At 43.2% G+C, this 26719-nt stretch overlaps 1 protein-coding gene across 5 annotated transcripts in view; it reads left to right on the top strand.

Moving 5' to 3' along the window:
- The window catches only part of LOC139583136 (serine/threonine-protein kinase MRCK beta-like), a 129340-nt gene that overhangs the window by 81933 nt on the left and 20688 nt on the right, over window positions 1-26719 (top strand). For 3 of the 5 annotated variants that reach the window (XM_071413919.1, XM_071413917.1, XM_071413916.1), the window contains exons 18-32: window positions 3472-3620; window positions 7387-7481; window positions 9169-9248; window positions 10314-10343; window positions 15690-15773; window positions 16336-16416; window positions 16529-16634; window positions 16861-16997; window positions 17541-17680; window positions 17766-17847; window positions 18638-18854; window positions 19334-19396; window positions 21411-21652; window positions 22020-22374; window positions 26438-26535. In XM_071413919.1, the coding sequence (XP_071270020.1) occupies window positions 3472-3620; window positions 7387-7481; window positions 9169-9248; window positions 10314-10343; window positions 15690-15773; window positions 16336-16416; window positions 16529-16634; window positions 16861-16997; window positions 17541-17680; window positions 17766-17847; window positions 18638-18854; window positions 19334-19396; window positions 21411-21652; window positions 22020-22374; window positions 26438-26535 (1959 nt within the window). The remainder of the gene's footprint in view (window positions 1-3471; window positions 3621-7386; window positions 7482-9168; window positions 9249-10313; window positions 10344-15689; window positions 15774-16335; window positions 16417-16528; window positions 16635-16860; window positions 16998-17540; window positions 17681-17765; window positions 17848-18637; window positions 18855-19333; window positions 19397-21410; window positions 21653-22019; window positions 22375-26437; window positions 26536-26719) is intronic. The other 2 variants (XM_071413920.1, XM_071413918.1) reach the window with 1 other exon arrangement.

Raw genomic sequence — 26719 nt, 5'->3', positions numbered from 1 at the left:
AGAACTGTAATCTGTCGCAGGGCCTTCCTTACCCCCAATCTATTTCCTTAATGCTGAGTGCCAAGTCGAGACAAATCCGGTCCTATTCTTATAGTTTGGTATCGACCTTCCAATCTCAGGGCGAACACGCTAACCACAAGGTCACACTGAGTAGGCCCCATAGTGCACGACTTTTGACCAGAGCCCTATGTATGGAATATGGTGCTTATGGAGTAAGTTTGACTTGCTGTAGGCCCATAGGGCTCCTGTTAAAACTACAGAACTATGTATGGAATAGGGAGCCACGGTGAAAAAGCATTTAACTCCTCAATGGTAGAGAAACCATTTGATTTAGAATTGGGAAGAAATCGACATACATTGTCCCTGGCCCTTAGTCAGACAGCTATCCCTTTAGCCTACTTCTTTATTACATTCTGATTTATTGGACCATACTCCACCACTGCCACATATCTACAGTACTAAATCCATATGTATTTTATTGTGTGTGTGTGTGTGTATGCATGTGTCTGTGCCAATGTTTGTGTTGCTTCACAGTCCCCGCTGTTCCATAAGGTGTATTTATATCTGCTTTTTAAATCTGATTCTACTGTTGCATCAGTTACCTGATGTGGAATAGAGTTCCATGTAGTCATGCCTCTATGTAGCAATGTGCACCTCCCATAGTCTGATCTGAACTTGGACTGTGAAGAGACCTCTTGTGGCATGTCTTGTGGGGTATTCATGGGTGTCCGAACTGTGTGCCAGTAGTTTAGACAGACAGCTCGGTGCATTCAGCATGTCAATACCTCTCATAAATAAAAGTAATGATGAAGTCAATTTCCACTTTCAGCTAGGAGAGTTTGACATGCATATTATTAATATTAGCTCTCTGTGTACATCCAAGGGCCAGCCGTTCTGCCCTGTTCTGAGCCAATTGCAATTTTCCTAAGTCCCTCTTTGTGGCACCTGATGACACAACTGAACAGTAGTCAAGGTACGACAAAACTAGGGCCTGCCTTGTTGACAGTGTTAACACTTTGACACTTTATTGTAGGCAGACTTCTCCCCATCTTAGCTACTACTGCATCAATATGTTTAAATGCAACAATCTCCAAGATTTTACTGAGTTACAGTTCATATAAGGAAAACAGTCAATTGAAATAAATGAATTAGGCCCTAATCTATGGATTTCACATGACTGGGAATGCAGTTATTCATCTGTTGGTCACATATACCTTAAAATGAAGGGGCGTGGATCAGAACACCAGTCAGTATCTGGTGTGACCACCATTTGCCTCATGCATCGCGACACTTCTCCTTTGCTTAGAGTTGATCAGGCTGTTGATTGTGGCTTGTGGAATGTTGTCCCACTCCTCTTCAAATGGCTGTGCGAAGTTGCTGGATATTGGCGGGAACTGGAAAACGCTGTCGTACACGTTGATCCAGAGCATTCCAAACATGCTCAATGCGTAACATGTCTGGTGAGAATGCAGGCCATGGAAGAACTGGGCCTCTTTTAGCTGCCAGGAATTGTGTACAGATCCTTTCGACGTCGGGCCGTGCATTATCATGCTGAAACATGAGAAGGTGGATGAATGGCACGACAATGGGCCTCAGGATCTCGTCACGGTATCTGTGCATTCAAATTGTCATCAATAAAATGCAATTGTGTTCGTTGTCCGTAGCTTATGCCTGCCCATACCATAACTCACCGCCAATCATGGGGCACTCTGTTCAGCAAAGTTCTCTCCCACACGATGCCATACACATGGTATGCGGTTGTGAGGCCTGTTGGACGTGCTACCAAATTCTCTAAAACAACCTTTTATTGTCTCCAGCACAAGGTGCACCTGTGTAATGATCATGCTGGGACGGCAGGTTGCCTAGTGGTTAGAGTGTTGGACTAGATACCGAAAGGTTGCAAGATCGAATACTGAGCTGATGAGGTCAAAAGTCATTCTGCCCCTGAACAAGGCGGTTTCTAGGCCATCATTGAAAATAAGATTTTGTTCTTAACTGACTTGCCTAGTTAAATAAAAAATAAATGCTGTTTAATCAGCTTCTTGATATGCCACACCTGTCAGGTGGATGGATTATCTTGGCAAAGGAGAAATGCTCACTAACAGGGATGTAGACACATTTGTACTCAAAATTTGAGAGAAATATGTTTTTTGTGCTTTTGGAAGATTTCTGGGATCTTTTATTTCAGCTCATTAAACATGGGACCAACACTTTAGGTATTGCGTTTATATTTTTGTTCAGTGCAATTAAAAATGGAAAGCAATAAATATTCAACCCCTTTGTTATGACAAGTCTAAATAAGTTAATGAGTGACAATGTGCTTAATAAGTCACATAATAAGTTGTATGGACTCACTCCGTGTGCAATCATTTTGTTTAACATGATTTTTTCATGACATCTCGTCTTTGTACTCCACACATACAATTATATGTAAGGTTTCGCAGTCGAGCAGTGAATTTCAAACACAGATTCAACCTCAAAGACCAGGGAGGTTTTCCAATGCCTTGCAAAGGGCGCCTATTGGTAGAAGGCACAGTATTTGACATGGCTTTCAGTCACAATGAACAAAATTTAAGCAATTACATTTCATATAGCACTCAAGCTACTTTGAGTAAAAAGGGCTCCACATTTGTGCTGTGCAAAATGTACACGCAGTTTAATGTCCTGGACTGTGCTCCATATTGACGTTTGCACAGTGCATGTCATTGCGGTCAGTGGTTCACATACAGTATATAGCACTGTATCGATCCTGAATATGATATTGAGATGAGCATCCATTCCAGACATATTGCCCCTATCTCTCTCTTTCTCTCCTGTCTCTCTTGCTCTTTCTCTCCCTCCCCCCATATGATGCCTCATCATTTCCTGTCTCGTTAGGCTGCGATGTTACGCGATCCGCCAGCATCCACGGAATGTCATCTCAGCTTCCCGAAAAGTCAATTTGTCATCGGCAGCTGAATGGCGCTCCCTCCTTCGCTCAATAAAACGCGTCCATCGCATGTGTTTGTGAGAGAGGGTAGGGTGGAATTGATGAAATCTCATAGGATCTTCGCACCTGCTGAATTGTGTTTTAGTTGGGCCGATATGGTTGTGTTTGAGGTTTATTGTTGAACAGGTGTTTTCATTGAGGCCACGTTCAGTTATCTTTTTTTTCTCGAATGATGGATTCTTACATCTTACACACTCTATTGAATTACATGTGGACTATTACATCACAGCTTGTTGATAGACAGGAATCCAGTGAGTCACTCATCTCTGACAGGAATTAGTTAAGTGACTTAGTTAACCCATTTTGGCCCACCAGAGAATCCAAACCACGTTCCTGGTGTTGTCAGCGCCGTACTCTTAACTGCACCCCATACTCAGAGAGTTGAATTGACCATACCCAATAATTGGCCACTGATTAATGTAATCAAATGAAACCTTGCTCCCCACCCTGAATACAATATAATAATCATGCCTCGTCCCCAGGACCCCCTGTGGAAGGTGCGTCGCAGCCAGAAGCTGGACATGTCGGCCCGTCTGGAGCTGCAGTTGGCCCTGGATGCTGAGATTCGGGCCAAGCAGCTGGTCCAGGAGGAGCTCCGCAAGTTCAAGGCCGCCAACATCTCCTTTGAAAGGTCAGCCCCGCCCAGGCGCCGCCCCCCAACCGTAAAGAAGAGAATGTGCTCAACTCTAAATCCTCTTTTGTAATGGCATAGGTTTTGGCTTGCACCATCCTCAGTGCGCGTAGTGTGTATGTGTGACGCACCGGAATTGCAAGGAAGGCGCTCCCATACGATGTTGCAGCTTTGTTTTGTTACAATATTAGTTTTATTTTTCAGATACACAATATAAAGCATTCTATTTGGAATATGTGACCCACCACCTCGATTCAGTCTTATGTCGCAAAATGTGAAATGGTGTTTTGTACATTGGATAAAAGTAGAGACTCGGTATATCACACACTGCATTTGAGGAACAATGGGAAAGTAGTTCTGCTTTGAAAGTTGATCAACTTGTAACCTCACTTTTGAGAAAATTGCCTTTCATCGTTTTGGTACACCTACTGGAGAGCTCTTTGGCTACACCCATTGAGCATCGGCCACACCTCTAAAGCCTTAGCCCCACCCATCCCTTTAAGCATTCACACACTCATTCACACACATTCCATGTACTAAACAACCAAAGATTTCAAGGCTAAAGGCTGGTTTATACTACGGGTGTGTTTGTACATTTAATCTGGAGTGCCAGAGTGTGCTCAGAGTGATGAATTCAGAGCATTGTCAGATTGTCCGTTCGTAAATTCAGAGCAGTGTGTTCAGTGTGCATACTGGACGTTCTGGCCGTGGAGTAGGGTTGATCCGAGCGTTCTGACCTAACAGCAGCAGTCAAGCACCCACGTTAACGTTGGCTAGCTTGCTAGCTACTTCGACACAAATGAGACAACAGGTTACTGACTATTTTACTCGCCCTAGCAGAGCTGGTTAGGCTGTATTTATGTTATTCAGACCATTGGTGACTGCAACTGTGCTGCTGGCAACAATTTAATTACGCTTTTTTGCCAACATTTACTGACACCGGCCATATTCAACTGGTGTTGAGCGTTCGTAAACTTGTCAGTTATTCTGCGCTCCGGCACACTCAGACAAGTGCTCTGAAATCGCAGTAGACGGCCAGAGTGAATTTACCAGCTATGTCTATCGACAGTTGTCGCAGTGACATCATGAACATTCTATTAAAATGGTTACTTGCATAGTAGTGGTCTTTTGTTTAGATGTGTAGCTAGTGGATCGGTCTAAGGCACTGCATCTCAGGGCTAGAGGCATCACTACAGACCCTGGTTAAATCCCGGGCTGTATCATAACAGGCCGTGATTGGGAGTCCCATAGGGCAGCGCACAATTGGCCCTGCGTCGTTAGGGTTTGGTCGGTGTAGGCCATCATTGTAAATAAGAATTTGTTCTTAACTGACTTGCCTAGTTAAATAAAATAATAAATAGCGTTAAAATTAACCATAATCCCAACTCATAACATTACTACCATGCATGAATTTGCAGGTATCTAACCAACCAGATTCAATGTTAGCTACCTACATTAGGCTATAACTAGCAATGCAATTGGCTCGGAGATACGAGTAATATAACTACACACGGATCATACACGTAACGTTAGCTAGCGAGCCAGCCAGCTAACGTTATCTAGCTAAAAGTGCACTTTAACTTGAAATGAAAGCGACTTTTTAACAAAATTAGAAACGTGTAATATCTGAAAATTGAGATAGCTAGACTAACTTACCCGTCCGTATACATGTATGGACCATGGTTGCCCTTAGTTTGAAGGTATAATCCGGAGACAGGTTTTTATACAACAGCCTTCTGTGTGTTCTCTTTTCAACTCCGTCTGCATATTTGCAATCAAACGCTAGAATTTTCTCTATCTCCTTAGCGATCATTCTCTAATTCCACTGATTTCAAAACTCGGTCCTCCAAAAAGTGGAGAGGAACACTTTTGCAGTTTTACTACGTGTTATCTTTCAAAAAAGCTGTGTTAGAATGGATTACTTACACATACTGACCAGTTCATGTTATAGACAGAAGTTTGCTACATGGCAGACCAATCCAAAATAATTTCCTCGGCATGTCTAGCCCAGTCATTATCTCAGTCAATCAAGACTTTTTCTGTGGCTAAACCAACTAGGCTCGTAATTTAACAATTTTATTCGGATTTACAGATGGCGTACAAATTTGTTATTAAGGCACATGAAAGTTCACATGTTCCAGAAGTCATTTCTGACAAAAAACACATTTTGATTTAAAAAAAGTTTGTTAAAATTAAGTAGTGACGCGTGACATAGACCTACTTTCCTGAAACGAGTCACATATGAAGTTATTATATGGTACCAGACAAAAGTTTGGACACACCTACTCATTTGAGTTTTTCTTTCTTTTTACTCTTTTCTACATTGTAGAATAATAGTGAAGACATCAAAACTATGAAATAACACATATGGAATCATTTACATTTACATTTAAGTCATTTAGCAGACGCTCTTATTCAGAGCGACTTACAATCATGTATCATGATCTGTATCATCTGTACATGAATCATGTAGTGACAGTGTTAAACAAAATATTTGAGATTCTTCCAAGTAGCCACCCTTTGCCTTGATGACAGCTTTGCACACTCTTGGCATTCTCTCAACCAGCTTCACCTGGAATGCTTTTCCAACAGTGTTGAAGGAGTTCCTACATATGCTGAGCACTTGTTGGCTGCTTTTCCTTCACTCTGCTGTCCAACTCATCCCAAACCATCTCAAATTGGGTTGAGGTCGGGTGATTGTGGAGGCCAGGTCATCAGACCAAAGGACAGATTTCCACCAGTCTAATGTCCATTGCTTGTGTTTCTTGGCCCAAGCAAGTTGTCTCTTCTTATTGGTGTCCTTCAGTAGTGGTCTCATTGCAGCAATTTGACCAATAAGGCCTGATTCATACAGTGTCCTCTGAACAGTTGATGTTGAGATGTGTCTGTTACTTGAACTCTGTGAAGCATTTATTTGGGCTGCAATCTGAGGTTCAGTTCACTCTAATGAACCTATCTTCTGCTGCAGAGGTAACGCTGGGTCTTCCTTTCCTGTGGTGGTCCTCATGAGAGCCAGTTTCATCATAATAGTTGATGGTTTTTGCGACTGCACTTGAAGAAAATTTAACTTTTCCGTATTGACTGATCTTAAATTAATGATGGACTGTTGTTTCTCTTTGCTTATTTGAGCGGTTCTTGCCATACTATGGGCTTGGTCTTTTACCAAATAGGGCCATCTTCTGTATACCACCCCTACCTTGTCACAAGGCAAAGGTGGCTGATTTGAAGAAACTCAAATATAAAATATATTTTTATTTGTTTAACACTTTTGTTTACAACATGATTCCATATGTGTTATTTCAGCATGTTGATGTCTTCACTATTCTACAATGTAGAAAATAGTAAAAATAATAAAGCTCTGGAATAAGTAGGTCTATCCAAACTTTTGACTGCAACTGTATTTTTTTTTATTAATAAGAATTTCAACCTCACTTCAACCTTAACCCTGATACTAACCCCACATACATACATACACTACACACAAGCATCCGCAGTCACCACCCCACATGGTTGGCTCCAGGCATTGGACCTTTCAAGGGATGTGGAGACACATGTATCTTCTCAAGGGTCAAACGTGAAAGAGCTAATGCAAGGTAGCTAGCTAGCTAGATGTTGATCTATGTGAAGACGTATTTTTATTTCGATTAAGTAAGCATGGCTGATCTCCTTTCACATTTGAAAGCCATGAGGAGGATGACGTGGAAACCACGTGTTTTTCTCTCTCTCACCCCATGACAAACACACTCTCTTTCAATCTCTCACACAGCAAACTGAAGGATTCCGAGTCCAGGAGCAGGGAGATGGCGGAGCAGCTGGAGAGTATGAAGAAGGACTTGGAGAGCCGCTCCCGCTCGGTCAAAGGTTGGCCAACCATGCTCTAACCCTGAACCTAACCTCTGGCCAACCATGCTCTAACCCTGAACCTACCCTCTGGCCAACCATACATTACCCCTGAACTGTACCAGGCATATGTCACCCTACACAAATACATTGCCATCAGAAAGTATTCATACCCTTTGACTTTTTCCACATTTTGTTGTTTTACAGCCTGAATTCAAAATGTATAAAATATACATTTTTCTATCCCTCTACAAACAATACCCATAATGATAAAGTGAAAACCTGTTTTAATACATGTTTGCAAATGTATTGAAAATCAAATACAGAAATATATCATTTACATAAGTATTCACACCCCTGAGTCAATACTTTGTTGAAGTACCTTTGGCAGCATTTACAGCTGTGAGTCTTTCTGGGTATGTCTCTCAGAGCTTTCCACACCTGGATTGTGCAACATTTAACCATTATACTTTTCAAAATTATTCAAGCTCTGTCACATTGTCGAGCAATGATCAACAACCAAACATGTTCAGGTCTTACCATAGATTTTCAAGAAGATTTTCAAAAAGATTTAAGTCAAAACTGAGTGAGCCACTCAGGAACATTCACTGTCTTCTTGGTAAGCAACTCCAGTGCAGATTTGGCGTTTTAGGTTATTGTCCTGATGAAAGGTGAATTATTCTCCCGGGGTTAGGTGAAAAGCAGACTGAACCAGGTTTTCCTTGCTTAGGGTTTCCCCCCTGCTTAACTCCATTCCATGTATTTTTTATTCTGAAAAACTCCCCAGTCCTTAATGATTACAAGCATACCCATAACATGATGCAGCCACCACTATGCTTGAAAATATGTAGATGGTACTCAGTAATGTGTTGTATTGGATTTGCTACACACATTTGTTATTCAGGACAAAAAGTGAATTCCTTTGCCACATTTTTTGCAGTGTTACTTTAGTGCCTTGTTGCAAACTGGAGCGCATGCTTTGGATAAATGTATTATGTACAGGCTTCCTTTTCACTCTGTCAATTAGGTTAGTATTGTGGAGTAACTACAATGTTGTTGATCCATCCTCAGTTTACTCCTATCACAGCCATTAAACTCTGGAACTGTTTTAAGCAAATGTTTACTCCTCAACTTACTTATGCGTGCCATAATTATCAAATGGGTTAAATACTTATTGACTCAAGACATTTCAGCTTTTAATTTTTTATTATATAGTAAAAAAAAATATATAATAGTAGGAAAACATAATTCCACTGATATTATGGGGTATTTTGTGTAGGCCAGTGAATAAAGAAAAATCTAAATTTAATCAATTTTTTTATTCAGGCTGTAACACAACAAATTGTGGAAGAAGTTAAGGGGTGTGAATACTTTCTGAAGGCGCTCTAGGTTGTTAGAGTCTCTTCATCTGGACTAATATAACCAGTATTTGGTATACTATACTTCATATAACTGTTGTATGATTGTAGTTGGTCGTACAGGTTTAGAATAAGGTTTGTTTGGTTTTATTTGATCATTGGAGATGCACATACATCCATAACTTCTAAGGATTACCTCAGATATAAACAGAACATTACATTTCATTTTCTAGTAATGTCAGTTACATGTTTCCCTTCAACTGTACAAATATGAACAGTATTCCTCTCTAGAATCGTTTAAATGCAGGCTATGAACATAATAGCTGACTGTCCTTCTCTTCTAAACACAGGGATGAAACTGCCTGATTTCCAGGACTCAATTTTCGAGTACTTCAACACCTCTCCCCTGGCCCATGACCTGACGTTCAGAGTGAGTGTCTCTCTGCACGTCTCTCTCTCCTCCGTCACATGTCAGAAACGAACCTTCATAGCCACTGTCTCGCCGCCTCTGTGTGTATTGGTGGTGACAGGCCGGTGGGAGTTGATAAAGATATTTCAAAGGGTGAGAGACTTGGCACATAAACAGACACACACACAGACAGACCGGCTGGCGCTGTTGTCACACTCGCATTGTCAAACAGTGATAAACACACACACATTTACACACACACTAAAATCCTTAGATGCAGTGATTGTGAGACACACATCCACACAGTTCAAAATGTGAGAGTGCCAAGCCCCGGAGTTCATATCACCAAGTCCTCTGATGTGCTCAATCACCTCATCACCTCAAAGGACTTCAATAGCACGGAGGGGGGAAGCGAGCGGTATCATACTTCCTGACCCTCTCCCCCCAGGGTATAAATCAGTGTTATGTTACCCATCAGCATATGGTAACCCGATGCAGCCACCACGGTTTGGACAGGATCTGCAGTGAATGGGCCAAAGTTATGAAAGGGAGGAACTGCACCGGAGAGAGTAGAGGTGCAAGAAAGCTGGCCGTGACCTGAACTTAATGAGCGAGAAGCTAGTTTGGTCTAACTGTTTCCCCTCATTTTCATCACCACAAGTGCGTGTGGCTTTGCGGTGGAAAGATCTTACTGCTCAACGCAAACGTGAACTACGGGGTTTTTTTACCGCCTGGCTGCCTCAAGTTTGTAAAAAAATTGATTAGTCAGCATCAAAGTCACAACGGGTCAGCTTAAAGGCCCCAGAAACCTGTTTCAAACAAACAAAAAGTGTTTGTTCAGAGGAAACGTATTGTTGTGAAGGGGCCATTTTGTCTCTGTTCCTTCTACTCTCTTAGGGCCATAAATTGAAACGGGATAAACCATCGGAAGCGATGACCTAATTATGTTCTCGCAGTAAAAACCCTGGTAAATGACCTTGTCAACTCTTGACCCCCTTGTGTTATTTTCTTTGCAAAATAAACCCCCCGAAAAAACCTGTGCTTTTTATTTTTTGGTCCCTCTCGTGTGTCACCCTTCCAAAAAAGGACTCTGTCTCTTCCTCGTCCGCATATGAAGTAAGTTTGCTGCTCAAAGCTTCCTTACCCTCTTTTTTCTCACAGTTAACCCCTAACCTGAGGGGTTGTGCTGCCAGCGTACAAAAAGGTTGGGACGAAAGCATTGAGCTTCCTCCTGGCGTGTTGGCCTATTTTTTTAGCAATTAGCCGTTATCCAGTCGCATGCTAATGTGCACTAATGCTCCTTTAATGTCTTGTCTCATATAGTAGTGTGCATACTCTTATAGTTTGAACTTTTCCTAGTATTTCTGTTGTTAATATCGTGAACAGGTTCGCTGCTACACATTTAGTGGAATAAAATAACTTGTGATTAGCACAGGTTTTTGGCTAATGCTAATTTAATTAGAAGGATGTTATGCTAAAATAGACCTTTTCATAGCTGGTGGCACTCTCCTCCCCTAGTAAACCTCCCCCTAAACCTGCATAGCATGTGTTGGGCACTAAAAGGTTACTGAGCTGCTCCTGTAGAACGTACTTCCGCATTAGAATCCCCACCGTTAGCATTAACCGGCCCTCTAACAGCTAATACCGCTAACGTCAGTCATAACTCCTCAGTAGTATAGTATAGCCAATCACCTCACAAAACCCTGTTAACTATTAGCATACTTGTTATCTTCCTCCACAACTAACGACGAGTCAAAAGGAATAAAACCCAATAGCAGCACACTGAGAATATTAATGAGCAGGACCTTTTCACTGTGTCTTTAGTCAGTGAATGAGTGGGATGATATATAAAATCAAGTCAAATCAAATTTATTTATATAGCCCTTCTTACATCAGCTGATATCTCAAAGTGCTGTACAGAAACCCAGCCTAAAACCCCAAACAGCAAGCAATGCAGGTGTAGAAGCACGGTGGCTAGGAAAAACTCCCTAGAAAGACCAAAACCTAGGAAGAAACCTAGAGAGGAACCAGGCTATGAGGGGTGGCCAGTCCTCTTCTGGCTGTGCTGGGTGGAGATTATAACAGAACATGGCCAAGATGTTCAAATGTTCATAAATGACCAGCATGGTCAAATAATAATAATCACAGTAGTTGTCGAGGGTGCAGCAAGTCAGCACCTCAGGAGTAAATGTCAGTTGGCTTTTCATAGCCGATCATTAAGAGTATCTCTACCGCTCCTGCGGTCTCTAGAGAGTTGAAAACAGCAGGTCTAGGACAGGTAGCACGTCCGGTGAACAGGTCAGGGTTCCATAGCCGCAGGCAGAACAGTTGAAACTGGAGCAGCAGCACGGCCAGGTGGACTGGGGACAGCAAGGAGTCATCATGCCAGGTAGTCCTGAGGCATGGTCCTAGGACTCAGGTCCTCCGAGAGAGAGAAAGAAAGAGAGAAAGAGAGAATTAGAGAGAGCATACTTAAATTCACACAGGACAACGGATAAGACAGGAGAAGTACTCCAGATATAACAAACTGACCCTAGCCCCCCGACACATAAACTACTGCAGCATAAATACTGGAGGCTGAGACAGGAGGGGTCAGGAGACACTGTGGCCCCATCAGATGATACCCCCGGACAGGGCCAAACAGGAAGGATATAACCCCACCCACTTTTCCAAAGCACAGCCCCCACACCACTAGAGGGATACCTTCAACCACCAACTTACCATCCTGAGACAAGGCCGAGTATAGCCCACAAAGATCTCCGCCACGGCACAACCCAGGGGGGGGGGGGGGGGTGCGCCAACCCAGACAGGAAGATCACATCAGTGACTCAACCCACTCAAGTGACGCACCCCTCCTAGGGACGGAATGAAAGCATGAAATATAACCTGCCCTTCATTTTACTTTCATGAAAAAGTGATTAGCGTCGGATACCTCCATGATTTCTCCTAATCTTGCCAATCTTTTTTCAAAAGTAAAAACCCTATCTGTGACACTGTTAGGCTATTTGTGTTCAATGTAGACTACATGACGTTTCAGTTGATACGCTCCGTGTTTAAATTGACCATGGTTATAATGTAATTATTGTGTATAACTATGGTCAATATAATAGTTCCTTTAAAGTGTTGATGCTTTGCAAACAGAACGATTTCCCTAATAATCATGTTTACACGGACACATCTGAAATCAGGCAACATGATGGGACTTTTGATAAATGCAGAAAATCGGCAATCAAAATGAACGTTCTACCACAGGGACCACGTTATTTTTGCAAAGACTATTTGAGTTCGGACATATATACACAACTGGAACACAGATGAAGCTATTTACATGTCCTGATAATTTGAAAGATTGCTCAGAAAACCAGGTGTTTTAATCGGCGTATGCTTACTTCGATTATGACCTTACGCCAATTAAGATAAGCAGAGTAAGGCGTTTACATGACTAATGCCATACGTGGCCTTCTGCCATAAGCAGTTTAATATTGAATTGTGTGTTCATGTAAACGTCCTCATTGTTAGACTCTGAAGTGGGCCGTATACTGAAGGTTTCTCACAGATTAGTAGATCATCGACATCAACATAGTGTATGATGACACGATTTGTGTATAATACAGTATACTGTTAAGTTTGAGACAATACAGTGCCTTCAGAAAGTATTCACACCCCTTTACTTATTCCACATTTTGTTGTGTTTGTCGTGGCAGAATCAGATTTAGCTAGGCAACATAGATAAGATGTTATTTTCATCATATGCTTGTGAGATACTTGTCATTAGAATGGGGCCAGAGAGGGGAGAGGTCAGGCTTGTCTTCATATGTCAATGTATATGTTAAACCATGTGGTGCTATGTAGAATATCAGAAGGGGAGGAGGACAGAATGGAACGTTGTTTTCGTATGGTGTCTGTAACTATTCCTAAACCATGTGACGGGATGGCGTTATTAATGGGGAACCAGTTAGTTATCTCATACAATGTCTGTACGCCAGTCACTCCCTACTTTTCTCATAGGGGGAAGGAGTTTGGCCGTGTTTGGAACCATTGTATGTTCCCTCTGAGGTTGCCCATATCTTGACCTAGTATTTGACCGAAGAGGCTCACTGTCTGATTTTGAGTTTGTCCAGGTTTGGGAGTATTTAGAAATGACAATTGATATATGCCATTGGATGAGGTAATGTTTGGTAGACAGTGAAGTATCAAGCATGAGATTGAAACCTTGTCTTGGGAGACCAAACTGAACGATGATTTATAGCTGATGCTGTCTAGCGATAGGATACTCCTCTTTCGGGTAAAGGATTCTTTGTAAGTTGAGAGGGGTGTATCTTGGCTATAAATGAAACTAAGAATTATTTTGTAAGGACATTTATAGACACTGAATTGATCTGAGAGTCAAAAAAAAGGCCTTTGGTGAAGCTTGTATATATATTAAAGATGGAATATATAATTTAACTTTGACTTGTGTGTGGTTGGCTCTCTCTCTCTCTTTATTGAGTAATACAGGAAATTACCACGACATGTTACAGCCTGAATTAAAAATGGATTGTGTCACTGGCCTACATACAATACCCCATCATTTCAAAGTGGAATAATTTGACATTTTGACAAATGAATAAGAAATGGAAAGCTCAAACGTCTTAAGTCAATAAGTATTCAACCCCTTTGTAAATAAGTTCAGTAGTAAAATGTTTCTTAATAAGTCACATGTGTTGCATGGACTCACTCTGTGTGCAATAATAGTGTTTAACAGGATTTCTGAATAACTACCTCATCTCTGTACCCCACTAAATACAATTTATATGTAAGCTCCCTCAGTTGAGCAGTGAAATTTAAACAGATTCAACCACGAAGACCAGGGAGGTTTTCCAAAGCCTCACAAAGGAGGGCACCTATTGGTAGATGGGTAAAAAATAAAATAAAAAGCAGACATTTAATAACCCTTTGGGCATGGTGAAGTTATTAATTACACTTTATTTGGTGTATCAATACACCCAGTCACAACAAAGATACAGATGTCCTTCCTAACTCAGTTGCCAGAGAGGAAGGAAAGCACTCAGGGATTTCAACCGAAGGTCAATTGTGACTTTTAATGGCTGCGATGGGAGAAAACTGAGGATAGATCCACAACAGCATTGTAGTTATTCCACAATACCAACAGAAATGACAGAGGGGGAAAAGCCTGTAAAGAATACAAATATTCCAAAACACTCATCCTGTTTGCAATAAAGATGTTTTCAAGGAATCCCGAGTGGCGCAGCGGTCTAAGGCACTGCTTCTCAGTGCTAAAGGCATCACTACAGACCGTGGTTCGATCCCGGGCTATATCACAACCGGCCATGATCGGGTCCCATAGGGCGGCACACAATTGGCCCAGCGTCGTCTGGTTAGGGTGAGGATGTGGCCGGGGTAGGCCGTCATTGTAAAATAAGAATTTGTTCTTAACTGACTTGCCTAGTTAAATAAAAATAAGCCACTAAAGTAAAACTGCAACAACAGAAAATGTGGCAAAGAAATGTACTTTGTCCTGAGTACGAAGGATTATGTCACTGAGTACCACTCTTCATATTTTCAAGCATGGTGGTGGCTGCATCATGTTATGGGTATTCTTGTCATTGGCAAGGACTTTTTTTTTGATAAAAAGAAACAGAATAGACACAAGGTCAAATATACACTGGAGTTGCTTACCAAGACGACATTAAATGTCCCTGAGTAGCCTAGTTACAGTTTAGACTTAAATCAGCTGGAAAATCTATGGCAAGACTTGAAAATGGCTGTCTAGCAATGATTAACAACCAACTTCAGAGCTTGAAGAATTTAGTAAATAATAATGTTCAAATATTGTACCATTCAGGTGTACAAAGCTCTTGGAGAATTACCCAGAAATAGTCACAGCTGTAATCACTGCCAAAGGTGTATTGACTCAGGGGTGTAAATACTTAGGTAAATAAAAAAATTCTCGATTTTAATTTGAAATACATTAGCAAAAAGTTCTTAAAACAAGTTTTCACTTTGTCATTATGGGTTTTTGTGTGTGTGTAGATGTGACAAAAAAGCAATTTAATACATTTTGAATTCAGGCTGTAACACAACAAAATGTGGAATAAGTCAAGAGGTGTGAATATTTTCTGAAGGCATTGTAAATATGGGCTGATGTATTTTACTTTTATTCACAAAACCACATCAACTCCGTACATGTCCCTAGTATGCCTTCATGATGGGTCAAATACTATTAGCGTTGGCAGTTCTTACGTGTGTGAGTTGGTGCAGGTGTTGTTGAGATGTGTTCCTCGCCTCAGATACTGATACTCATTTATCAAAACACTAGTTAGTACATGGGAAACACAAGTATTTGAGGAGAGGAACACATCTGGACACAACACAGGCATTGAGACCCTGGAAATTAGTACCACCCGCCCAGTACACAGACACACACACTTACTTGTCCTGTCATTCCTCTCCCTCCTCCAGAGCAGCTCTGTCAGCGAAATTGACGCCGCGCCCCAGAAGTCCGACGTCCTCTCCTCGTCAATCTCTGTGGCGTCCGAACAGGATGTGAGTGTCCTGTCTCTCACACACACTTCCGTCCCGGCGCACATTCCTCCCAGACATCCTTGCTTCAGACGCTCCCTGTGTGTCATTCCAGTTCGCCAGTCACCATTGTACAATTTAAGCTTTTACGGTGTGCTATGACTCACAATGCCTATTGTTCATTTTATCAGGGTTTAGGTGTGTTTTAACTCATTTTCAAAGTAGGAAATTAGGTCAAATGCAGGGATTTTTCCAATCAGTCATTTTTCCAGTCAATTAATTAAATAAAATTCTAGAATTAACATTTGACCTTAATCCTGAATGTAGCTCATTGAACGACTATCTTATCCCAGTAAAGCGTAGTTCAGTTTCACAGTATAGAACCAGAGTTCTTTTCATTAGGGTGTGCAAGGGAAAAGGTCTTGCAACGGGGGAAGAAAAAAAAAATGTGTTTCTTATTGGGCAACTCAATGTAGTCCCTCCCTGTTTCAGTAAATTATCTTCCATTTGGTGCCTTATGAACACGACTCAGCTCTATCCTTTTTCCAGTCTGACCTGTGAACTTTGACCCCTCTCTCTTCCACAGGAGCCAGTCCGCAAGCCCCCAGCTGCTGCCCCTGCCGCCCCGTCCCCTGTCTATCAGACATCGCTGCTGACCGCACCAAAGGTACCGCCTGGCCACACACACACGCTGTCAGGTAGTCTGTAATGCTTGGCTATGTGTTCTGTGTTCTTATCTCTCTCTCTTCTTGTGTGTGTTTGCGTGCGTGTGCCCGCAGCCCAAAGCTCACCAGCTGAGCATCAAGACCTTCTCCAGCCCCACCCAGTGCACCCACTGCAGCTCCTTGATGGTGGGCCTCATCCGCCAGGGCTACGCCTGCGAAGGTAGGTTTCATACACACGAACGACCACGCTCTCCGCCGCCGTTGTCGGTGAGTTGGGGGACTGAGGAAACTATGGGTGGCATTTGTTTTCCGGCAAAAACACACACACTCTCTGAGTAAACAAAGACATTTTAAATAAACAGCAGATCTGATACTGCAGCTCGCCATTGTACTGCATGTGTCCTTGTAAACTAATACTCTCTCTCTCTCTCCCTCGCTCTCGCCAGTGTGCTCCTTCGTCTGCCACGTGTCCTGTAAGGACAACGCCCCCCTGGTGTGCCCCATCCCCCCCGAGCAGGCCAAGAGGCCGTTGGGCATCGACGTACAGAGGGGCATCGGCACCGCCTACAAGGGCTTTGTCAGGGTGAGCACCCAGTGAAAGGTTATGAACATAGAAATAGAATGACTAGAACATGCATTCTGGCTGCATGTTGCGTGTACCCATGAGTGTGCATTCAGAGGCTTTTTCCCATTCAAGTCAATATAATTCTGTGGTTAAGTCATTGTCTTGGCCTTGAAGTTTCAGAGCGTCATGCGTAATTCAGTTACTTGATAATTCACTAATATCATGTTTGGATGTTGTATCTGATGTAATTCATGTTAAGTTCATGTTTTAAGTATTCCTATACTTCTGTTATTACGGTGCTATCACTCTGTTATTAGTGCGCCTGTGCAGACGTTGCCCTTGTTGTTGGCCCGGCCCTGAGCGTAATGGTACCGATGTACCGTGGAGATACTGTGAAGTGAACGGTGTTCAACTGGAACCTAGTCGTTGTGTCACTGGGAGTTACCGACCAAAACATCTAAAATTCTGTTCAGCTTAACAAGATAGGAACTGTAGCGTGTTTTGGAAATGAACAACATACACAGCCCTCAATTGAACGGTTGCCGCTCCCCTCTCCGTCAGATCCCCAAGCCCACGGGGGTGAAGAAGGGCTGGCAACGGGCGTACGCTGTGGTGTGTGACTGTAAACTCTTCCTGTACGAGGTGCCTGAGGGCAAGTCCACCCAGCCGGGCGTGGCGACCAGTCAGGTCCTGGACCTCAGGTAGGATCTCTGTGTGTGTGTGTGTGTGTGTGTGTGTGTGGGGCGTGTATGTGTTTGTAACACTATGTTCGGTGTATGTCCACAGGGGTGAGGATTTTTCCGTCAGCTCCGTTATGGCCTCAGACGTCATCCACGCCACCCGCAAAGATATCCCCTGCATATTCAGGGTAAGCTTCGAACTGCAGCATGAAAAATGCCATATGTCTAAAGTTATTATATGGACCCTTTTTATAATATATTCCGACTATGGGATGATGTTTCCTGTTGGAGAAAACCCAATAAACAATCTCTAAGTAAAGTCATTATTGTACCACTTTCTGAAGAATTTTATAACTCTGAGTTACTATGGAGCGTTGTATTGAATCATACGCATGATAAGTGTGTCATAACACATGACCCTTTTTGTGAGTGTTATTATATTGTTTACTCTATCATTTTATTCTAATCTACTGTTAATCTGGGATGTTTCATATGTCGAAAAAGTCAACGCAAGCGAAATTGAAATAAGAATAATTAAACGTGGGTTTTATATAGCGCTTTTCCTGCTGCGTTTCCATGGAGACTTTACCCCCGCACCAGCGTGTGGCCCGTCTTTGTTAATGGTAACTGTAGTGTAATTGGGTCCATTAGGAGTGTGACACTGAACTTTGGGAGAGCAGAATCAGCAACCTCTGCATCATCAAGACTGTTGCTTTGTGAGAAGGTGTTAAAGTTCGAAGTTGGCCATTGTTTTGTAAATGCCAGCTGAAAAGTACCAGTGACCTGGCTTTTGCCCCAGGTGAAAGCAGGTTTTCCGGAGCCATGGCCCAGTGAAACAACGGGTGCCGGCCCGCGTAGATGGAAACAGAAAAGTCTGAGCCTTTTGGGTAAAACACTGGGGTCAATCCTGTATGGAAATGCACCATTGAAGGACCCAAAGACACTTCCTGTTATTATTAACCCTTGCCTCTGTCCCAGGTGACATCATCCCTGCTGAGCTCGCCAGTGTGCGCCGCCTCCCTACTGGTGCTGGCGGAGAGCGAGGCGGAGAAGAGGAAGTGGGTTGGCATCCTGGAGGGCCTTCAGAGCATCCTGGCCAAGAACCGCCTCAGGAACTGCGTGGTACACGTCATGCACGAGGCCTACGACTCGTCACTGCCCGCCATCAAGACCATGCTCTCCGCCGCCATCGTCGGTGAGTTGGAGGAAATGGGGAGACTGTATGTGACATTTACGTCTCACCAACACAACTGCGCTGTGTGTCTTTGTGTGGGTGTGCGAGGCATACGACTCGTCTCTGTCTGCCGTCAAGACCACACTCTCCATGATCAGTGAGTAAGGGACAGTGGGCCTCATTCATCATTCGTGACCAGCAAAACATTTGTGTAAATCTTTTTTTCTGATTACAGCTTTTACACAGTTTAGTAGCTGGAACAGGTAAAACAACTATATTCAAGGGTTAAATATTTGTTCAATCTCTTGTGGGTTTTGTTTATGCGCTTTTCATCGTAACAAATGTAAGGTATGTATTGATAATTTAGTTCCAGAATGTGGGCGGGAAAAATGGAGAGGGGGGAAAGAGAAAGAGAGAGCGAGGGAGAGAGAGGTATATGCAGAGAATGTGTGACTGTCAGAGAAAGTGTGACTGACTGTTGACTGCTCTTCTCTCTGCAGATCGAGAGCGTATCGCCCTGGGCACAGAGGAAGGCCTGTTTGTAGTGGAGGTCACCAGAGATGGTAAGAATATACTTTTCCCGACATCAGGTCATACCCAAAGGCCGTTTTCACATATGACATCCGATACCACGGTACGGTTTCCTGGCCGTTTTCACAGTTTGACATTCCATACCATGGTACGGTTTCCTGGGCATTTTCACAGTTTGACATTCGATGCCACGGTACGGTTTCCTGGGCGTTTTCACAGTTTGACATTCGATACCACGGTACGGTTTCCTGGCCGTTTTCACATATGACATCCGATACCATGGTACGGTTTCCTGGCCGTTTTCACAGTTTGACATTCGATACCACGGTACGGTTTCCTGGCCGTTTTCACCGTTTGACATTCGATACCACGGTACGGTTTCCTGGCCGTTTTCACATATGACATCCGATACCATGGTACGGTTTCCTGGCCGTTTTCACAGTTTGACATTCGATACCACGGTACGGTTTCCTGGCCGTTTTCACAGTTTGACATTCGATACCACGGTACGGTTTCCTGGCCGTTTTCACCGTTTGACATTCGATACCACGGTACGGTTTCCTGGGTGTTTTCACAGTTTGACGTTCGATACCACGGTACGGTTTCCTGGGTGTTTTCACAGTTTGACGTTCGATGCCATGGTACGGTTTCTTGGGCGTTTTCACAGTTTGACATCCGATACCATGGTACGGTTTCCTGGGCATTTTCACAGTTTGACATCCGAAACCACGGTACGGTTTCCTGGGCGTTTTCACAGTTTGACATTCGATACCACGGTACAGTTTCCTGGACGTTTTCACAGTTTGACATTCGATACCACGGTACGGTTTCCTGGGCGTTATCAGTTTGGCAACCGATACCACGGCACGGATTCCTGGAGCGGTTGTGAAAGTTCGACCATATACGTTGTGCTTTCACAAGACCTGAAAATCACTGTTTCATGTTGCAATTTGCCTAGACGCTCATTCTGCATGACAGTAGCAAGCTAGCTTGTTTACAAAGGGCAAAAAAGTTCCACTCAACTCGTACTGGCACGTCACTATACCTGGTACTGTGGTCCTGGATCTTGGACCCACCACAGGATTTGTTTCTACCCGAGTTCATGTGCAGATCATCAGCTCCATTATCTGGATCAAACAGGGATATGTGAGAGCTCCCATAGATGCTCAGATGATATCATATGAACATAACTGGTTTTGTGCACAGCAACATGCAGACTCCTTCGTGCAGCTCAATACTTTTTAGACTTCTATGATCACATGATGCTCTACAGATGGTCATACTATCAACAAATCTGTTGATAAGCAACTGCTTGCTAAGGTTAAGGTTAGAATAAATGTACGGGTTAAGTTTAGAGCGAGGGTTAGGGTCAGTAGCTAGTTAGTTGAAATGTTACGGATGGACTTTCCAAATAAGTTGTTAATGGGATATGTGAGATCGCCCATAGAGGCTCAAATGATACGGAACACAATTACAAATAATTTGTGGACTGCAAGAAGCCCAAACAGATATAATATTTGACGAGCACAATCATTTCAAACCCTTCTGTCTATTATGTGTGGGAATACGAATACTTTGGAACAGATTTCCAAAATTAAAATTACTTGGAGCTGATTTGATGATGTTTTTATAGTCTTATGTCCAACAATTGCTCAGAAAACTTGAGGGGCCAAATACAATCATCAGCTTCAAGTGATTTTCATTTTGGAAATCTGTTCCAAAGTATTCGTATTCCCATACATAATAGACAGAAGGGTTTGAAATGATTGTGTTAAGTCAAATATTCTATCTGTTTGGGCTTCTTGCAGTCAATTTGCAGTCTACAAATTATTTGCAATTGTGTTCCGTATCATCTGAGCCTCTACGGGCGCTCTCACATATCCCTGTATGATCCTGGAGCATTTGGTATCCTGATGATCTCCTCTATAGAGCATTTGTGAGATGCAAATGAACCCTGGCTGAGAATTTGGCTCACGGGCCGCCAGTTGGGGAGCCCTGCCCTACAGACTCCCCTGTTGATGACTCCCGCCTCTCTCCCTCCTCCAGTGATCGTCCGGGCGGCTGACTGCAAGAAGGTGCACCAGATCGAGTTGATCCCAAAAGAGAAGATGGTGGCCCTGCTGTGCGGACGCAACCGCCACGTGCACCTGCACCCCTGGGGGGCGCTGGAGGGGGCTGAGTCGGCCTTTGACATCAAGTTGACGGAGACCAAGGGCTGCCAGGCGCTGACCACCGGCGTGCTGCGTCCCGGGGGACCCGCCTGCCTGCTGGCCGCCATCAAGCGCCAGGTCAGTATTTTATTTATTTATTTATTTACACCTGCAGGCAAATTTAGTGACTAAAGTAAAACAAAGTTAGTTAATAAAAGAGTTTCAATACAAAATAGTTCAAATTACATGTGAAGGTGAAGTTATGTTACTTTTATAAGAAATAGGGTGGGAAAGTCATAAGATACATCTATCTTCCCCACTTCAAAACAAACAACAACATATAAAGGTAGCATCCATGAAGTCTTCATAAGAACTGCATCGATGCTTTGCATATCGTTCATAAGCGAACTCATACTAGCTACTTCAAAGGTGACATGAAAGGTCCTTTACATCTGCTGCTTTGCCTGAATGTATGGCAAAATGTCCCCCCCTCCACCTCTACCAGGTGCTGTGCTATGAGATCACCTGGGCCAAGCCGCACCACCGCAAGCTGTGGGAGGTGCAGGCCCCGGGGGTGGCCCAGTGGCTGGGCATGGTGCGCGAGCGCCTGTGCGTGGGCTACCCCTCGGGCTTCGCCCTGCTGGCCCTCCAGGGTGAGTCATCGCCCGTAAGCCTGGTGAGCCCCGGGGACCCGTCGCTGGCCTTCCTGGCCCAGCAGCCCCTGGACGCACTGCACGCCCTGGAGGTGGGCACGGCCGAGCTGCTGCTCTGCTTCAGCCAGCTAGGCATCTATGTGGACCCCACAGGAAGGAGGAGCAGGGCCCAGGAACTGATGTGGCCTGCCACGCCGCTAGCCTGTAGTACGTAACGGTTTTGTTTTATTTTAAGTGGTTAAGTTGGGTTAGGCTAGGTTTGGAGAAGAAATGCAGTGGCCTTGCTGGTCTAACGGTAATGCTGCAGCATCTGGCACACACATCTACGGTTTTGGCACAAGTTTGAATCCGGCCTACTGCTCTTTGACACAACTTCACCCTGTCCTTCCCCACTGTCATCTTCTATCTGTTCTATAAAATCAGAAACCATCTTAAAATATACAGTGAGCTCCAAATCTATTGTGACAGTGACAACGATGTTGTTTTGTCTCTGTACTCCAACACTTTGGATTTAAAATGATACAATGACTGAAGTTAAAATGGAGACTGTCAGCTTTAATTTGAGGGTGAACCGTTTAGCACTTTTAGAACATAATACCCCCATTTTAGGGGAACAAAAGTATTGGGATAAATTCACTTACAGTACCAGTCAAAAGTTTGGACACACCTACTCGTTACAGGTTATTTTTTATTTTTTTACAATGTAGAATAATAGTGAAGACATCAAAACGATAAAATAACACATATGGAATCATGTAGTAACCAAAAAAGTGTTAAATCTAAATATATTTTATATTTGAGATTCTTCCAAGTAACCACCCTTTGCCTTGATGACAGCTTTTCACACACTCGGAATTCTCTCAACCAGTTTCACCTGGAATGCTTTTCCAACAGTCTTGAATGAGTTCACACATATGCTGAGCACTTGTTGGCTGCTTTTCCTTCACTCTGCGGTCCAACTCATCCCAAACCATCTCAATTGGGTTGAGGTCGGGTGATTGTGGAGGCCAGGTCATCTGATGCAGCACTCCATCACTCTCCTTCCTGGTCAAATAGACCTTACACAGCCTGGAGGTCTGTTGGGTCATTGTCCTGTTGAAAAACAAATGATAGTCCCACTAAGCGCAAACCAGATGGGATGGCGTATCGCTGCAGAATGCTGTGGTAACCATGCTGGTTAAGTGTGCCTTGAATTCTAAATAAATCACAGACAGTGTCACCAGCAAAGCACCATCACACCACATCCTCCATGCTTCACAGTGGGAACCACACATGCAGAGATCATCCGTTCACCTACTCTGCGTCTCACCAAGACGTGGCAGTTGTAACCAAAAATATAAAACTTGGACTCATTAGACCAAAGGACAAATTTCCACTGGTCTAATGTTCATTGCTTGTGTTTCTTGGCCCAAGCAAGTCCTCTTGTTATTATTGGTGTCCTTTAGTAGTGGTTTCTTTGCAGCAATTCGACCATGAAAGGCAGTTGATGTTGAGATGTGTCTGTTTCTTGAACTCTGTGAAGCATTTATTTGGTCTGCAATTTCTGAGGCTGGTAACTCTAATGAACGTATACTCTGCAGCAGAGGTAACTCTGGGTCTTCCTTTCCTGTGGCGGTCCTCATGAGAGCCAGTTTCATCATTGCGCTTGATGTTTTTCGCAACTGCACTTTCAAAGTTCTTGAAATTTTCCACATTGACTGACCTTCATGTCTTAAAGTAATGATGGACTGTTGTTTCTCTTTGCTTATTTGAGCTGTTCTTGCCATAATAAGGACTTGGTCTTTTACCAAATAGGGCTATCTTCTGTATACCACCCCTACCTTGTCACAACACAACTGATTGGCTCAAACACATTAAGAAGTAAAGAAATTCCCCAAATTAACTTTTAACAAGGCACACCTGTTAATTGAAATGGATTCCAGGTGACTACCTCATGAAGCTGGTTGAGAGAATGCTTAGTGTACAAAGCTGTCATCAAGGCAAATGGTGGCTACTTTGAAGATTCTCAAATCTAAAATATATTTTGATTTGTTTAACACTTTTTTGGTTACTACATGATTCCATATGTGTTATTTCATAGTTTTGATGTCTTCACTATTATTCTACAATGTAGAAAATAGCACAAATAAAGAATAACTCTTGACTGAGTAGGTGTGTCCAAACTTATGACTGGTACTGTTTGTGTATTAAAGTAGTTTTTCCACAATATAGAAGAAATTACCCTCAATTTAAAGCTCAGTCTGCTCTGTAACCTCCTAGTCATTGTATCATTTCAAATACAAAGTGCTGGAGTACAGAGCTAAAAAACAACAATGTGTCACTGTTCCAATACCTTTAGACACCGATTATGGCCGATTACATTGCACTCCACGAGGAGTATATATCTGTGTATACAGTGGGGAGAACAAGTATTTGATACACTGCCGATTTTGCAGGTTTTCCTACTTACAAAGCATGTAGAGGTCTGTCATTTTTATCATAGGTACACTTCAACTGTGAGAGACGGAATCTAAAACAAAAATCCAGAAAATCACATTGTATGATTTTTAAGTAATTAATTTGCATTTTATTGCATGACATAAGTATTTGATCACCTACCAACCAGTAAGAATTCCGGCTCTCACAGACCTGTTAGTTTTTCTTTAAGAAGCCCTCCTGTTCTCCACTCATTACCTGTATTAACTGCACCTGTTTGAACTCGTTACCTGTATAAAAGACACCTGTCCACACACTCAATCAAACAGACTCCAACCTCTCCACAATGGCCAAGACCAGAGAGCTGTGTAAGGACATCAGGGATAAATTGTAGACCTGTACAAGGCTGGGATGGGCTACAGGACAATAGCCAAGCAGCTTGGTGAGAAGGCAACAACTGTTGGCACAATTATTAGAAAATGGAAGAAGTTCAAGATGACGGTCAATCACCCTCGGTCTGGGGCTCCATGCAAGATCTCACCTCGTGGGGCATCAATGATCATGAGGAATGTGAGGGATCAGCCCAGAACTACACGGCAGGACCTGGTCAATGACCTGAAGAGAGCTGGGACCACAGTCTCAAAGAAAACCATTAGTAACACACTACGCCGTCATGGATTAAAATCCTGCAGCGCACGCAAGGTCCCCCTGCTCAAGCCAGCGCATGTCCAGGCCCGTCTGAAGTTTGCCAATGACCATCTGGATGATCCAGAGGAGGAATGGGAGAAGGTCATGTGGTCTGATGAGACAAAAATAGAGCTTTTTGCTCTAAACTCCACTCGCCGTGTTTGGAGGAATAGAAGGATGAGTACAACCCCAAGAACACCATCCCAACCGTGAAGCATGGAGGTGGAAACATCATTCTTTGGGGATGCTTTTCTGCAAAGGGGACAGGACGACTGCACCGTATTGAGGGGAGGATGGATGGGGCCATGTATCGCGAGATCTTGACCAACAACCTCCTTCCCTCAGTAAGAGCATTGAAGATGGGTCGTGGCTGGGTCTTCCAGCATGACAACGACCCGAAACACACAGCCAGGGCAACTAAGGAGTGGCTCCGTAAGAAGCATCTCAAGGTCCTGGAGTGGCCTAGCCAGTCTCCAGACCTGAACCCAATAGAAAATCTTTGGAGGGAGCCGAAAGTCCGTATTGCCCAGCGACAGCCCCGAAACCTGAAGGATCTGGAGAAGGTCTGTATGGAGGAGTGGGCCAAAATCCCTGCTGCAGTGTGTGCAAACCTGGTCAAGAACTACAGGAAACGTATGATCTCTGTAATTGCAAACTAAGGTTTCTGTACCAAATATTCAGTTCTGCTTTTCTGATGTATCAAATACTTATGTCATGCAATAAAATGCAAATTAATTACTTAAAAATCATACAATGTGATTTTCTGGATTTTTGTTTTAGATTCCTTCTCTCACAGTTGAAGTGTACCTATGATAAAAATTACAGACCTCTACATGCTTTGTAAGTAGGAAAACCTGCAAAATTGTCAGTGTATCAAATACTTGTTCTCCCCACTGTATATATTTTTTTAAAGAAATGCAGAATGACATGTAATAATAGGGCTCAGCAACAATGTCGGCTCCAGATAATAGTGATAGAGACACCTTGTAACAGCCTATGTAGAATGCCTGAATGCATGACACCAGAAATTATTAGCTTATCCGAAGGGGCACTAAAAGACAAAAACTTTATATTATTGAAACATGAAAATGATTTGGTATATTGGATCCTACAAATAGATGAAAGGCCTCTGTTTTTGCTCAGCGTGTGTCTCCTGTGGGTCCTCCAGGCTCCAACTCGTCTTACCTGACGGTGTACAGCGAGTACGGAGTGGATGTGTTTGACATCCACACCACCGAGTGGGTCCAGACCATTTCACTGAGGAAGGTAAGAGCTGCTTTCCATGGCTACCCATCCATATCGCTCCTGCCAACTGATGAGTCTGGATTTGCCTCCCTCCCCAATGATTTCTAGATTGCAAACACATTCTCAACGTTCCGGTTTGTCCTAGAAACCGATGGGTTAGGCCTGAACAGGCTTACATGATGGCGTTATTAACTTTGATACTCTG

The sequence above is a fragment of the Salvelinus alpinus genome, chromosome 8, assembly GCF_045679555.1.
Source record: "Salvelinus alpinus chromosome 8, SLU_Salpinus.1, whole genome shotgun sequence".
In the NCBI taxonomy this organism is placed as follows: Eukaryota; Metazoa; Chordata; class Actinopteri; order Salmoniformes; family Salmonidae; genus Salvelinus; species Salvelinus alpinus.
The sequence above is the reverse complement of the archived record's forward strand: the minus strand, read 5'-3'. Positions and strand labels throughout refer to the sequence as shown.